The sequence below is a fragment of the Perca flavescens genome, chromosome 4, assembly GCF_004354835.1.
Source record: "Perca flavescens isolate YP-PL-M2 chromosome 4, PFLA_1.0, whole genome shotgun sequence".
Lineage (NCBI taxonomy): Eukaryota > Metazoa > Chordata > Actinopteri > Perciformes > Percidae > Perca > Perca flavescens.
The window spans coordinates 9,582,254-9,595,865 of NC_041334.1; the positions used below are offsets into that span (position 1 = coordinate 9,582,254).

The 13,612-nt window shown below is 40.0% G+C and overlaps 1 protein-coding gene across 2 annotated transcripts; it reads left to right on the forward strand.

Moving 5' to 3' along the window:
* On the forward strand, window positions 1–9,998 carry si:dkey-222f2.1 (keratin, type II cytoskeletal 8). Of its 2 annotated transcripts, none has more exons than XM_028574973.1 (10): window positions 1–234; window positions 3,862–4,070; window positions 4,165–4,225; window positions 4,728–4,823; window positions 6,367–6,531; window positions 7,402–7,527; window positions 7,615–7,758; window positions 8,568–8,644; window positions 9,320–9,366; window positions 9,685–9,998. In XM_028574973.1, the coding sequence occupies exons 2-10, from the start codon at window positions 3,889–3,891 to the stop codon at window positions 9,792–9,794; spliced, it is 1,008 nt and encodes a 335-aa protein (XP_028430774.1). In that variant the 5' UTR covers window positions 1–234; window positions 3,862–3,888; the 3' UTR covers window positions 9,795–9,998. The 2 variants fall into 2 exon arrangements, with proteins under 2 accessions (XP_028430774.1, XP_028430773.1); XM_028574972.1 differs by lacking the exon at window positions 1–234 and adding an exon at window positions 1,631–2,140.
* Window positions 9,999–13,612: the final 3,614 nt, after the last annotated feature.

A 13,612-nucleotide genomic window follows, 5' to 3' on the forward strand; every position in this document is an offset into this window, starting at 1 on the left:
TACACTTCAGGCGTACAGAGACGGAGTGCTGGGCTGGGCTGGGCTGGGCGGAGGTCCAAATGTCCAAAACTAACCTCTGCTTTTCTGAGTGCTAATTTACATTTTTTTTCAAAGACTTAAGTATTGGTCTGGAAGGATAAAATACGTCCTGAGATCGTTCCACCGAGTTTCTGGTACCGAGAGCAAAATATGCAGAAACTCACATGTTACAGCAGCACAGAAACAGGCTGAGGGGTAAGAAAATGGATAACTATTTGAATGAAATAATCTATAATGATGACATATATGACACAAGCCATAAAAAATACATCCATTACAGTACAATAGAAATATATTGTAGATATATTAGAAATACCAATCATAATAACTATAATAAAGATAACATTACTAGTAACAATACAGTGATATTGTATCCTTTTATTATGGTGATATAAGAAATTAAAACTATATTAAAATAGTATTAAAGTTAGCATAAATTATAAAAAATCAGCTGGTAATATCTTATAGAAAATATATGTTTGACCTCATATCATTGCCTCCCATCTAAACTGCCTGTAGAAAACTACATTTTTATTTTGATCGGCTAAATATCCTTAAATTACATTCAAAGTATGGGTAAAGAGAGGTGTCGATGTCTGAGTTTGCACACATGCATTGGCTGCAAAGAGATTAAAATAATTTTATTTTAAATGCTCACAAGGGTGTTATCCATTTCAGACTGCCAACGTGTTTGCAGTAAAAAAAACAACCTGATCAATTTTGCAGAAAAAGTTAACCCCCCAAAATCCGTTTCAGTGTTCTAAGACAAAATATTGTGAAACCTCCCAGAAACGTTTGAAGCTCGTGTCCATCCGTCTCTGTCAGTGAGACTGATGTTGTGACTTCAGGTGACTCACAAAAGAGTCTTTGTTTGTATGAGCTCTAAGCTGCAGAGAGAGGTGAGGTGACTTTGACCTGGACTCTTTTGGACTGAACTCATTGAAATAAATTCAAACCTGCTTGGTGCAGCTACGTTTGGGCAAGAATCAATTAAATGCAAGAGAGCAGTTGACACTCTAGATTTTCCTAGCTGGTACCATAAGCGTAATTTACAACCCAAAGTTACGCCTTGGCTGGTCTATGAGTGAAATTATGAACAGTTGACCTCTTCTTCTACTCTTCAGAACTGTTGAAAGGCAAAGTCAAGTAATCGGACTAATAAGCAAATCCTACAATTACCGGTGTAATCCAACCCGCCTGGCCCCACCATTAAACATTAAAGAGCTGCTCCCCTCTTGGAAGTCATTAGCCTGATGCAACAGGCAGACAAAGTTGTATTTGTTGCAGGATGATTACCCAGTTTAAATCACAGCGAAATGTGATAATATTTATTGATACGGATTGTTACAGAAATGAGCCTGATCAGTCGACTAAAACACAGAAACTTAAAAAAAAAGAGCCAATAATTCAGTGAATGCATCTGGGATTTAAAAAGCCATTTAAACCCCCGAATCAGTGGTATTTAACCACTGGATATTTAAGCTATTTGTCCCATTTCCGTCCCATGGAGTTGTTGTGCTGTTACCTGATAAACCAGGTCAGCGTGGTGTGGTTGTGTCTCCGAGGGAGATTATTCTGTTCTGAACAGAACACGGGCTTTGTGTTCAAGGGGAGGAGGTATAATAGGTAGTGGATAGATCCGTCCGCAGGCAAGGAAACACGAGCCGTGCAGATACAGTCAGGTGTTGAGATCGAGCTGCTAATCTGCTGGAACGATGCCGTTTCTTTAACCTCGATTTATCCAAGGAAGGACGTTAATCTACTGCTGCAACTAACTTTTATTTTAATTATTTATTTTAATTAAAGCTGCAAGCTGCGACGGACGGGCCCCTGCACCTCCTGGCATGTCTGGGGTACTGGCAGGACGCCCGGTTGACGCAGCCATGCATTTGCATGATAATTGAACAGCGCGCAGAGTGCCGGGCGATGGATACGATGTATTGCAACTACTTCCTGTTAAGTGGCTAAATGCACAAAATGGCAGCATGCATTTTGATGCTCTATATCGAGTGTGGACCACACAGTTTTAACTTTCGTGTGTATCGAATGATGTTTGTCACATGAGGCTGACTTCCTGTTGCCAGTAGGAGGCGCTATGACTGTGAGTCAATGTTGTCATGTAGATGTCCTCGGGCCTGGTCTCTGGTCATGCGTGATTAGTTTGGGGCAGATTGGACAATGTACAGTCTTGTTACAAGCCACTTCCTGTTTTGCGTCATTACGTTGAATCTACTGTGGTAGAACGCTATTAGACATGAAAGAATGTATGATTTGTGCATTGTCATGCTTTGCTCTGAGAGGCATCAGAGTCTTTCCCACTTGGCAGGCTGTATGTAAAGAGGCTCCGGGTGTCTGGAGGTAAAAGATAAAGATGAGGATGTTGATGATGATGATGTTCCTGCAGGCTGTCTCTCAAGATAAATAGTCTTAAACAAGGGTTACAGTTAAGGGTTTTGCCTCCCCCATGGTGGCGGGATTATGTCATTCTGTATAACATGGGACATACAGTATAGGGCTGAGTGACTGTAATGTTACTTCAATTTTTGATATGACTCCGTGTCCATGCACACATGCTGTACCAAGATCTTCTCTGACTTCAAATTTGTGTTGGACTAAACATATATTCAAGAAAGCACAACTAGGGCCTAGTCCACACATACACAAGTACTCTTGTTCACTAATAATTGATCTTTCAAACTCTTTCCAGGGTGAAAATTTACCGAAACTCTATTTCCAGTGTTGAGGCGTAGACAGCGAAAACATAGATTTTGTCTTGTAACGTCAGAGTGTGAGCCGGTATCTATTTTGTCACAAATGAGGCGATAGTTCGGGCAATGGCGGACATAGCTAGAATAGTGCTTACCGCTTACCATACAGGACTTTTTACGTGTTTATCAGGGGTGTTGGACTGGGGGTGGAAACGGGACTGAGTACCCAGGGCCCTCATGTAGGAGAGCCAAAAAAAGTTGCTAGAATGGATAGCTGTGGATGCAGGGAGGGGCCCAGAATTTTGTGTTACCCCCCTGATGTTTACACATAATGTACTGTTAATTTTCCACTATATTGTGGAACCGAGGTGTCGTAGTGTTCCATTGCTGCCATGTCGCCTTCTGGTAATATTTTTTTCAGGCCTCTTATTGGCCAACATGGCTTTACTGTAAGGGTTTTATCGCCGCCTGTTGGTTTAGCATGCTCTAGGCAGCACTTTAATGTGTTTTTGCATTTACATAGGATGGAGATTTTTTTTTTTAAACAGCTTCATAAAACATAAAAGCTTGTCTTTAAAGCAAAGGAAATAAAAAATGTTTGCAAAATAATCATGTACATGTGAATGAGACCTAAGGCTCAGCAGAAGTTTTCAATCATTTGGTCTATAAAATGTCAGAAAACAGGGAAAAATGTCCATTGCAATTTCCTAGACCTAAAAATCTTCAAATTCCTTATTTTCTTCGACCAACAGTCCAAAGCAATTGGACCCATAATTCACTGAACAACAAGTGAGCAATGCTGTTATGTGTTAGCACGATGGATTGAACCAGATTAACACCAACAGGTGACCAGAAACCGGGACGGCTGCCTTGTTTCAGAAACAGACACTATTGTATTTCTGTCATACCTTTCCTACTGCTAATTGAAGTTTTTTTTAACAAGTCAAAGATGATTATTTGATAAGGAACTATAGATAGCTAGTTAACAAGCACAAATCTGACCAGATGTATCATGTCAAAACATCCAGTATGCCTGTTAGAAGATGCATTTTGGGATCTGGAAACCCTTTAACAGCTCTTTGTATCTAATTTATTTCCCACCTCCATCATTCAGGTACGCTTCCTGGAGCAGCAGAACAAGATGCTTGAGACCAAGCTGGAGCTGCTGCAGGGCCAGGGGGTGGGCCGGTCCAACGTGGAGCCCCTGTTCGAGGCCTACATGGCGGGGCTGAGGCGCCAGATGGACCTGGTCAACAACGACAAGACCAAACTGGACGGGGAGCTGAGGAACATGCAGGGCCTGGTGGAGGACTACAAACACAAGTGAATAAAGTCACTGTGGTGGTAAATAAAGTCACAGTGAGTTCTGTACTATCTCATGGTATGTCACTGTATCGGTGTCCTGTCTCTGTTACAGATATGAGGACGAGATTAACAAGAGAAACAACCTGGAGAATGACTTTGTAATCCTAAAGAAGGTCAGCATGCATACACATTCATTCATACTTTACAGGTGTGGTGAGTAAGATGAACCACTCTATTGTACTTATTGTCTCCCGCTCTACATTCATGCATCAGAATCCACGTCATGTCAGTTTCACATGAGAACAGCAGCAAAGTCCATGTAAGACAAATCTGGCTTCATGGCCCGACTTTCGGTTGGAAAATGTACCATGACTTAAACTTTATAAAATAATTTCTTTGCTATTGGATTATTTTGAGGTATGCTAGCGGCAAATGTTAGTGGTGAACAATGTAGTGGAGTAAAAAGTACAATATTTCTCTCTGAAATGTAGCGGAGTAGAAAGAAAGTAGCATGAAAAGAAAATACTCAAATAAACTATCTTAAATTTGCATTTCGTGAGTACAGTGCTTGAGTAAATGTACTTAGTTACATTCCACCAGTGGCAGACTCTCCGAGCTGCTGTTACATCTGTGTGTGGTGTTTGTGTGTGTGTGTGTGTGTGTGTGTGTGTTCAGGATGTTGACTCGGCCTACCTTGTGAAGGCCGATCTGGAGGATAAGGTGGGAGCTCTGACGGATGAAATCAACTTCCTGCGCAACGTCTACGAGGAGGTACTGGAACTTTTTTAATGCTTTGCAACATTGAAGCTAATTTTATCAAAACAGTCACCTTCCTTCTTTTCTTTATTTGCACACTCTGGTATGCAGTTATTTCCTTCTGTGTCACACTTTCCTTTGGTTCGTTTCGTCTCTGTGTCCCGACTCATTGGAGAGTTGACTTCAAACACTAACTGCCTCTGGGATGCTAAACGGAAATCTTTCTTCTTTTGTTGTTGTTACGTATTGTCAGGCTTCTTGGTACACAAAAACCCTTAACAGGAAAACTGTTCATAGTATCCCCTAAAGAGCTGTGATGCTCTGCAGCTGCACAGAAACACGCAAGGACATGTAGTTTGTTGATGACCTAACAATGTTCATGTTTGGCCTCTGTGATTGCAGGATTCTGATATTGCTGGAGATATTTGGGACAAGTTCATTTTTACTAATTATTAGCATGTTGGTCAGTTTATGTAGTCACTCAGAAACTTCTGTTGTATTGTTACCCAGTACTGTTTTGTGTGTATTTGTTGTTGTTGTTTTTTTCAACTGCATAAGTTGCAATGTGTTGACTTCTCAGTGAAGACTAGAGCTGCAAAGATTAATCGATTAATCAATTAGTTGTCAGCTATTACATTTTTTTTAATATATTTTAATATTTGATTAATCAGTTTGAGTCATTTGTTATTATTTTTTTTTTTAAACCCTGATTCCAGCTTCTTAAAGCTTTAGTGCGTAACTTTTTTCATATTAATGAACGTTGGTTACATTCAAGCCATTGCCAAATGAGTTAATACAAAGCAATGTAGCCTACCAGCTCAACCAAACTATCTCTATATTTCTCAGCGTGGCTATGTTTACAAAATGGTGTTTTCCGGCAACTTGCGTTTTACGTCACCGCTGAGAAAGAACAACAGCAGCATTCAGCTTTGGAGACAAAGAGGACATAACCGAAGGCTTGTATCATGTGGATGTAACAACAGTGTTGTTGTCATTACTTAGAATTCCTCATGGGGGAGACAGAAACTACGCACTATAGCTTTAAATGTGAATATTAGTTTCTTCACTCCTTTGTGACAGTAAACTGATTATCTTTAAGTTGTGGACAAAACAAGACATCTAAGGATGTCATCTTGGGCTTTAGGAAACACTGACAGTTTTCAGCATTTTTTGACATTTTATAGACCAAACAACTAATCACAGAATAATCAACAATAAAAATAATCGTTAGTTGCAGCCCTAGCAAAGAAAGAAAACATTTTGTTGTATTTTTTTTCCTTTTTGTTCATGGTTATAACGTTTCAATACCTAACACATGTCTGAATAGTCAAAAAAGCTACAAGTGAACTGATACTTAATCTTTAAAGTGACATCATAATGCCACACTCACCAAATCTTTGTAACGGTTCAACAAAGAACCACACAACAATATCCAATTTGAAACACGATTTTAAAATCTGAATAAATAGTACATTTAAACTGATTTGATCCAATATTGTCTCAAAGTCTGATTTCTACGTGGCTCATCAGTGACAGCATGTTATGTTTCCTTCCCCAGGAGCTGCGTGAGCTGCAGGCCAGCATTAAAGACACGTCGGTGGTGGTGCAGATGGACAACAGTCGCAGCCTGAACATGGAGCAGATCGTAGCGGAGGTCAAAGCCCAGTACGAGGAGATCGCAGCCCGCAGCCGAGAGGAGGCCGAGGCCTGGTACAAGACCAAAGTAAAGACCAGGAAACAGGAAGCTGAGTATAAGAGCCCAGGAACAGAGCACAGGAAAATATATCCAGAATGTGTTGTAATCTATCATATCAGCCTACAGCGGGTGCTGCAACAGAGATATTAAATATTCGACCCACTGAACTCAACATCTCTGAACAAAAGAGGCGACAAGTTGTTATTTGAGAGTGAAATCCAAAACTGTGCTAAATAAAACGCTGAACTAAGAAGACATTTGAGATGATTGCTGTTGGAGGAAGTATTTAGTTAATTTACTTAAGTACAAGTAGCAATACCACACTGTGAAAATACTTCATTAAAAGTTCAAACATTGAGCAAAAGTATAGGAGTATTAGCAAGAGATCAGAAGTTCTCTTTATGCAGAATTCCCCCTCAGTCTTGTATCGTATTATTACTCATATATAAAAGTACTTTATATGCAGTTTTGTAGTTTCATCTATAAAGTGCGTCATCTTTTATAAACTGATCGTATGTTTTGTTTACAAAATCTTAATCTGAAAAGTAACTCGTAACTTTTAGTGTTAAATAAATGTGTAAAAAGTACAGTAATTCCCTCTGAAATGTGGTGCAGTAGAAGTATAAAGTATAGGAAATACTCAAGTTAAGTTCTTCAAATTAGCACTTAAGTACAGTAGTTAAGTAAATGTACTGTTGACCACTGAAGACCTCTCCTCTGTTTTTATAAGTTTCAGATCAGCCAAATTACAAAATAACACGTTTTCTCATTAACTTTGAGTAATATCCAAACATATCCATCTCTCAGATTTTTGTGATTCTCATAAGAATCTCTAACTTTTTTGTCCAAAGAGAGATGGCAGTGATGCCGCTAATGTTGCCCCTCCTCTGTCTGTAGTTCGACCAGATGTCGGTGCAGGCGAGTCAGTACGGAGACGAGCTCCGCGTGGTGAAGGGAGAGGTGGCCGAGGTCAACCGCCTGATCAGCCGGCTGCAGAGCGAGATCGAGGCTGTCAAGGCTCAGGTACAGCTACAGGAAATATGCAGCTCAACAGAACTTGATTTTATAAATTGAATTACATCCAGCATGGATGATTTGTCCCCCCCCCAGCGTGGCAATCTGGAGAACCAGCTGGGTGAAGCCGAGGAGCGCGGAGAGCTGGCTGTGAAAGAAGCCAAGGCCCGGACCAGAGACCTGGAGGATGCTCTGCAGAGGGCCAAACAAGACATGGCCAGACAGCTCCGAGAGTACCAGGTGAGCCAGAGAGAGGTGGGGGTGGAAAGAAGAAAGAAAAGATGACCCAGAATATACAGGAAGGACATAAGCCTCTTTCCGACCAAGTAGTTACAGGAATGTAGTTATAGGAACAGTCCACTTCTAAACAGAACTTCTCTCCCCCCAAAACCGGCTTTGCCATTTACATTAACACTGGCCAAGTGGCCATAGGAACTGACCTTTTGTTATTATAATCACAGCCATCTAATCACCACTATGCGGAAAAGGGAAAACGGAAAAGACCCTGCCCTGAAGTAGGAGCTGCAAAAAACCCTCCGGTCGGAATGTGGCTATAGTTATCAAAGGGAGGGTTAAACGGACGGGTTAAAGGTGCCCTGAAGATGCTTTGTCTCTCATCAGAGAGGTAGAGAAACCAAGCTGTGTAACCTCTGGGTCGGTGTCAAGATGATCGATACTGCTTGGTTCATCAGACAGTCGTTGTGGTGGTTGGAGACAGCCGAGGCCAAGTCTCAACCACCATCATTGGCGTTCTCGCATCAGGCCAGATGTGAGTGTTTGTCTAGTTGCCTGGGAAGAGATGATAGAACAGAATAGTAAGGGGGTCATGGTAAGTGGGGTTGAGCACTAACAAACAAAGTGGTATCGATCATGTTGACAGCAACCCCACTGAGATTACCCCGTATCGTTCAGTCAGAACTGTCGAAGTCTCGGAGCACCTTTCCAAGTCCAGTTGGCCTTAAGCTTAAACCTTCCCTGGATAACTCTCCAGTTATATGAAGTCATATTGGTCTAAAAATTCTGAGCTTCTTTTTTTTTCTCACTTGCAGGACCTGATGAACCTGAAACTGGCTCTGGACATTGAGATCGCCACCTACAGAAAGCTGCTGGAGGGAGAGGAGGACAGGTAAGAGAAGAAGAAGAAGTGAGTGCATACTTTTTGTTTTAACTTTTAGTACGTACTACAACAGCCCTTACAAAGTATGTACTGTTGCATATGCATACAATAGGTGCATACTACTTCTTGAATAATGTTGGGGGCTAAATGGGTTCAGGCTTTTAAAAAGCTGTCAATCAAAATGTATTTGTCAGGCTCGGGCAGAATTCTGTTGGGCTCGGGCCTTGTCAGGCCGCCTAACTTTTAAGGCCCGAATACAGCTCTATCTGTCACTGCATCGATGCAGAATCGTCCAGATCTGAATCGTGATGCATCGATGCAATGATTAATTTGGGACAAGGGCCATCCTGGACTAAAGAAATTCTTAGTCGCCTAACACTCACGCTGTATGATTTGGTCAACTAGTTAGTTGATTTAATCAAAACATCTGTAAAACGGAGTTTCTTCACAAATAATTATGCAAAAACACCGCTTTAAATCTTGTCACAGAAATGTGCTTACACGTTTCTTAGAAATAAGTCATTCAGCATGAAAAAGCATAAAACAATGACTAAGGGACTAAAATCTTAGTGGACTAAGACCAAAATGACCGATTAGTCAACAACATGACGAAGGGGGGCAGCCCTAATTGAGACATATTAAATCATCACACACCAACTAACCTCTCTGTTTGTTTTTCGGCAGAATTGGACATCAGTCCATCCTCAACATCCAGACCATCTCCAACTACAGTATGTAACGATATGGAGCTCCACTCACAGTGAGGAGGGTGTAGACTCCTAAACCTGTCCATAACCTTCATAATCTTTCTGTACTGGCACACAATTAAAAGTAAACGCAGTGCTAATGCAGGATAGTTTTCTTTTGGGTTTGTGTTCAACTGTCTGCTTTCTCAATGACATATTCCACATTTTAGATTGAATTATTTGACTGTTAGAAAATTAAGTCTTTTGGGGTATCACAACCGCAATGTCAAATACTTTACTGATACACGTCTCTCTTAATCTCTCTCTCTCTCTCTCTCTCTCTCTCTCTCTCTCTCTCTCCAGGCACTAAAAGTACTAATGGCTACCACAGCAACAGCTGCTCTCCTGCTCCAAAACTGCTGATAAAGACAACTGAGACCAGAGATCACTCTCACAGATACAGCAGTCACTGAGAGGACACACACTGCATGCAGGCAGTGGTGGGATGTAACTAAATACACTCAAGTACTGTACAATAGTACAACTTTGAGCTACTTTACTTTTCATGCTACTTTAGACTCCACTACATTTCAGAGAGAGCTTTAGATAGGAATTCTAAATAATGAGAACAAAACTGTCGGCACATCCACATGATACGAGCCTTCCATTTTCACTGCAGGACTTTCACTTTGTATGTATTTTTAGTTTTGTATTAGTACTTTTAACCCACAAGATGTGGATACGCACACACACACACACACACACACACACACACACACACTTCATTAACAGGTGTCTCTAAATAAGTGTGGTGCAGGTCATTTCTAACTTTTACTTATTGTAGAATAATGGGGGAAATCATCTAAACATGAAAATTTAAGTAGTGGGAATTGTTGTTTCTAATATTATTTACATTATATAAAGAGCTTTAATGTATTTACTGTTGTCTGTTGATTCAGACCTTAATTGAACTTAGCAGCATCAGGTCTTTTTGATTTCTAACAAACACTGTAGTAAACTGCTCAATTAGTTTCTATGATCAATTAATCTGGGGCGAGATTATAAAAATATTGTAGCCTTAAAGTTTATTTGGGGGATATCCCGTTAGAGGTGTGCTTAGATATGCATTTTATATCCAACAAAGAGTTTTGTGCCAGTTCAGACTTTTACTCTGAAGGTCTTTCGTGAACATTTTCTTGATGCTATTATCAGATAAACTGCTGGTCTTTAGCTACAACTGTGGTCGTTGGGTTTAAGTTCCTTTATTACTTTTCTGCTGTTGCTTCCAAATAAAATGAACATAAACAAAAAAGGCTCTGGAGTTTTTATTATTATAAAAAAAAAAATTAAAGGTGCAATATGTAATTCTGAGAACTAGTGTTTAAAATAGTTACTGCAGTACAAATTCAAAATACTGGAGAGAGTCGTCTCCCCCGGCCCCTCCTCCGCAGATGTGAAGTTCATGTTGGTTGCCAGGCTGAGACCGCAGCATCCACAACAATGTTGCTAGACGCTAGTCTCACATAGCCAGACATTACTCCACAGCGCAGCGGAGTAGCTAATGGTAGATGCTGGCTATATTGACAGTCAAAAAAGCCCATGCTCACGCAGAGCTCTGTGCCCAACTGACAGACCGCTAAAAACACAACAACCTCGCCGTCCTCTCCACCCAACGGACAGACACACTTCCTAGGCTTAGAATTAGAGTAGGAACCCCTAAAAATAACACCACCTTGGTGTCCTCTCCACCTGACTGAACACACTTTATTGGCTTAGAATTACGGCAATGATCGCTAAACACACTGCAAACTCACAGTCCTCTTTTTCCGATTTACAGCCTCCCTTTCTTGGCTTAAAATAACTCACCGTTGTCGGCTACGACCGCTGAACAGGCTACACGTTGTAAACAGCCGTGGCCCGCTTGCCTGGTCCTCCAGAAACGTTAGCAGTTAGCACGGTTAGCATGGTAGCATTAGCCAGGACTCACTTCACTGGCTATGTCTCAATTGTTTTTGCGAGTAACCAACTTGTGTACTCTATATATTTCAATGTGTACACGAATGTTGAAATGGCATAAAATGCCCGTCACTTGTAGTTGTGATAAATTAGCCTGAAGCTAATGCTTACCTGTTCAAGAGGAAATTAGCCAAGTCTGTGTCCTTTTGGGCTCTAATCTGTCTCCATCTTTCAAATCCATCTCCAATATTTACCCGGGGTTTGTAATGTCTCTGGCCACGCAACTGTTAGATGACTTTTTTTTTTTTTTTTTTTTTTAGGTCGGGTAGAATTGTTGATCCTGTTCGTTTGTTTTCTGCTTTCATGACTACGTTACAGCTGTAGCGTGCTGGGTTTACGTTTTTACAGGTATATCTGGCAACCCAGCCTGGCTGTCAAACTGGGCTGTTGAAAACAACACACCGGCCAAAACACAAACTTCCGTCACGGAATGGAAATTTAAAAAGGTGAAAATACTGGCATTAGCATTGTTGTCAGAAAAGATAGTGCTTCAACTTAGCATTTCCTTAATATCTGATGACGCATTTGGGTCATTTTTGGATTTGTTACAGTAAATATATTACATATTGGACCTTTAAATGTACTATTAAAATGCTTTAATTTAACTGTGAGGGTAATACAATGTGCTATTTATGAGTAGGCTAATAAACATTTAATTTCATAATCATAATGATTGTTTTTGCACGTTTGTTGTATGATTTAAATTCTATTTTTGGGCCTGTTATCAAACATGCCATTCCTGTTTTTATATCCATATTTTATTGTATATCTGTATCATATTGGATATGATTAACATTTGCATTACTTTTCAACATATGTTACAAAAACAAGCTGTGATTCTGAATCAATTAAATGAATGCAAAATATACCTGAGTAATATTGAGTGAATTGGATCCTATTACACAAAATGTAACATTGGCATATGATAATATATTTTATTTTAAAAGGAAAATTTGATGGTATTGTAATTTTGCAGTTTCTTTCATTATAATAGAGAAAGCATACAAATGTGAATTACTACATAATATAAGTACCCAGAGGTCTGTCTAAAATAGTTTTACATTGCAGTGCTCACAGTTCTGGCTGAGCACTGTCCTCTAGTGGATATATCTACGTACACTTCAACACACAGGAACAGTTGCAGCTGCAGTAGGCTTTTATTCAGGGTAAAGCTGTGGTTTTATGATCTAAACGTTGTTTAAGAAACGTTTCTTCCCATCCACACCACAATACAAAACGGTCTGAACACTTTAAATAGGAATCTCACATGTGGATCAGATTGAATTAAAATCAAATCAGCTATCACTCCCAAAATTATTGCCAACAACTAAACCAGCATTAATGTTTGCCTTAATGTATTTGTTTACATCTGTATTATTTGTAAATACAAATATTAGAACTATATTTTCCATTATAATCATTTGAGAAGCACACAAAATATATATTTTTTTATCAGGCATCTTCGTTTGTGGCAGAACACTGTAGGCCTATATGTGATGTTTTTTAATATAGGCTTCTTTATTAGTAACTTTACACAAAAAAACAGAAATATAACGCAGTTTATATACCATAATGGACTCTGTCTGCACAGTGGTGTTTTGAGCTTAATGCAAACACATCTTAGTTCAGTGTGTTAGGTTTACATGGATTTGGTCTTAACACTATACATATTGCAATTCTCTTAATTAGTAGACATTTTGAGTTGACGGTGTAGGCTATAATCGAGTATCTAGGTTGGGGAGCAATGTTGGCTTCTTCTGGGTAGCAGCTCATGTGAGGCTGATAGGACAGCAAAAGGAGCTATCAGTAGATATGGATGCATGAAACGGCCAAGTGAAAGAGCTTAATAACACCAGGAATAGCAAAAAGTTATAGTAAGTAAAAGCACTAATGAATGCCAGAATGAAAGGAGGGAAACAGATATTTTATTTTTTTAGGAGGCTTTAATTGAATGCACAGATTTTCACAGATTTTCACAAATAGAGAAGCCTCATGCAAGCAGAGTTGTCAGAAACTGGAGTTAGATCAATCATTGAAATCTATTTCTCCATCGCCCTGATGGCTCCTCGGTCCATGCAGTTCTACAGATGGCCTGTGGAGAGCACCAGTCCGCCTTCGATGCTTCTAGTCTGCTGCAAATTTAATCAGAAAAATAACCGGAAGTAGCATGGTCCCAGGGCAAGGCAACATCCGGGCATTCCGTATATATCCATGCGTGCATTCGACCGCCCCTTAAAACCAAACCAGCGAAAGCGAGGAGACTGTTAGGCTACAA

Excerpts from the sequence above, each read along its gene's own strand:
- si:dkey-222f2.1 (XM_028574972.1), top strand. Across the intron at positions 7,528-7,614 it reads TCGAGGCTGTCAAGGCTCAG|CGTGGCAATCTGGAGAACCA; the intron begins GTACAGCTACAG and ends TCCCCCCCCCAG. Across the intron at positions 9,367-9,684 it reads CCAGACCATCTCCAACTACA|GCACTAAAAGTACTAATGGC; the intron begins GTATGTAACGAT and ends CTCTCTCTCCAG.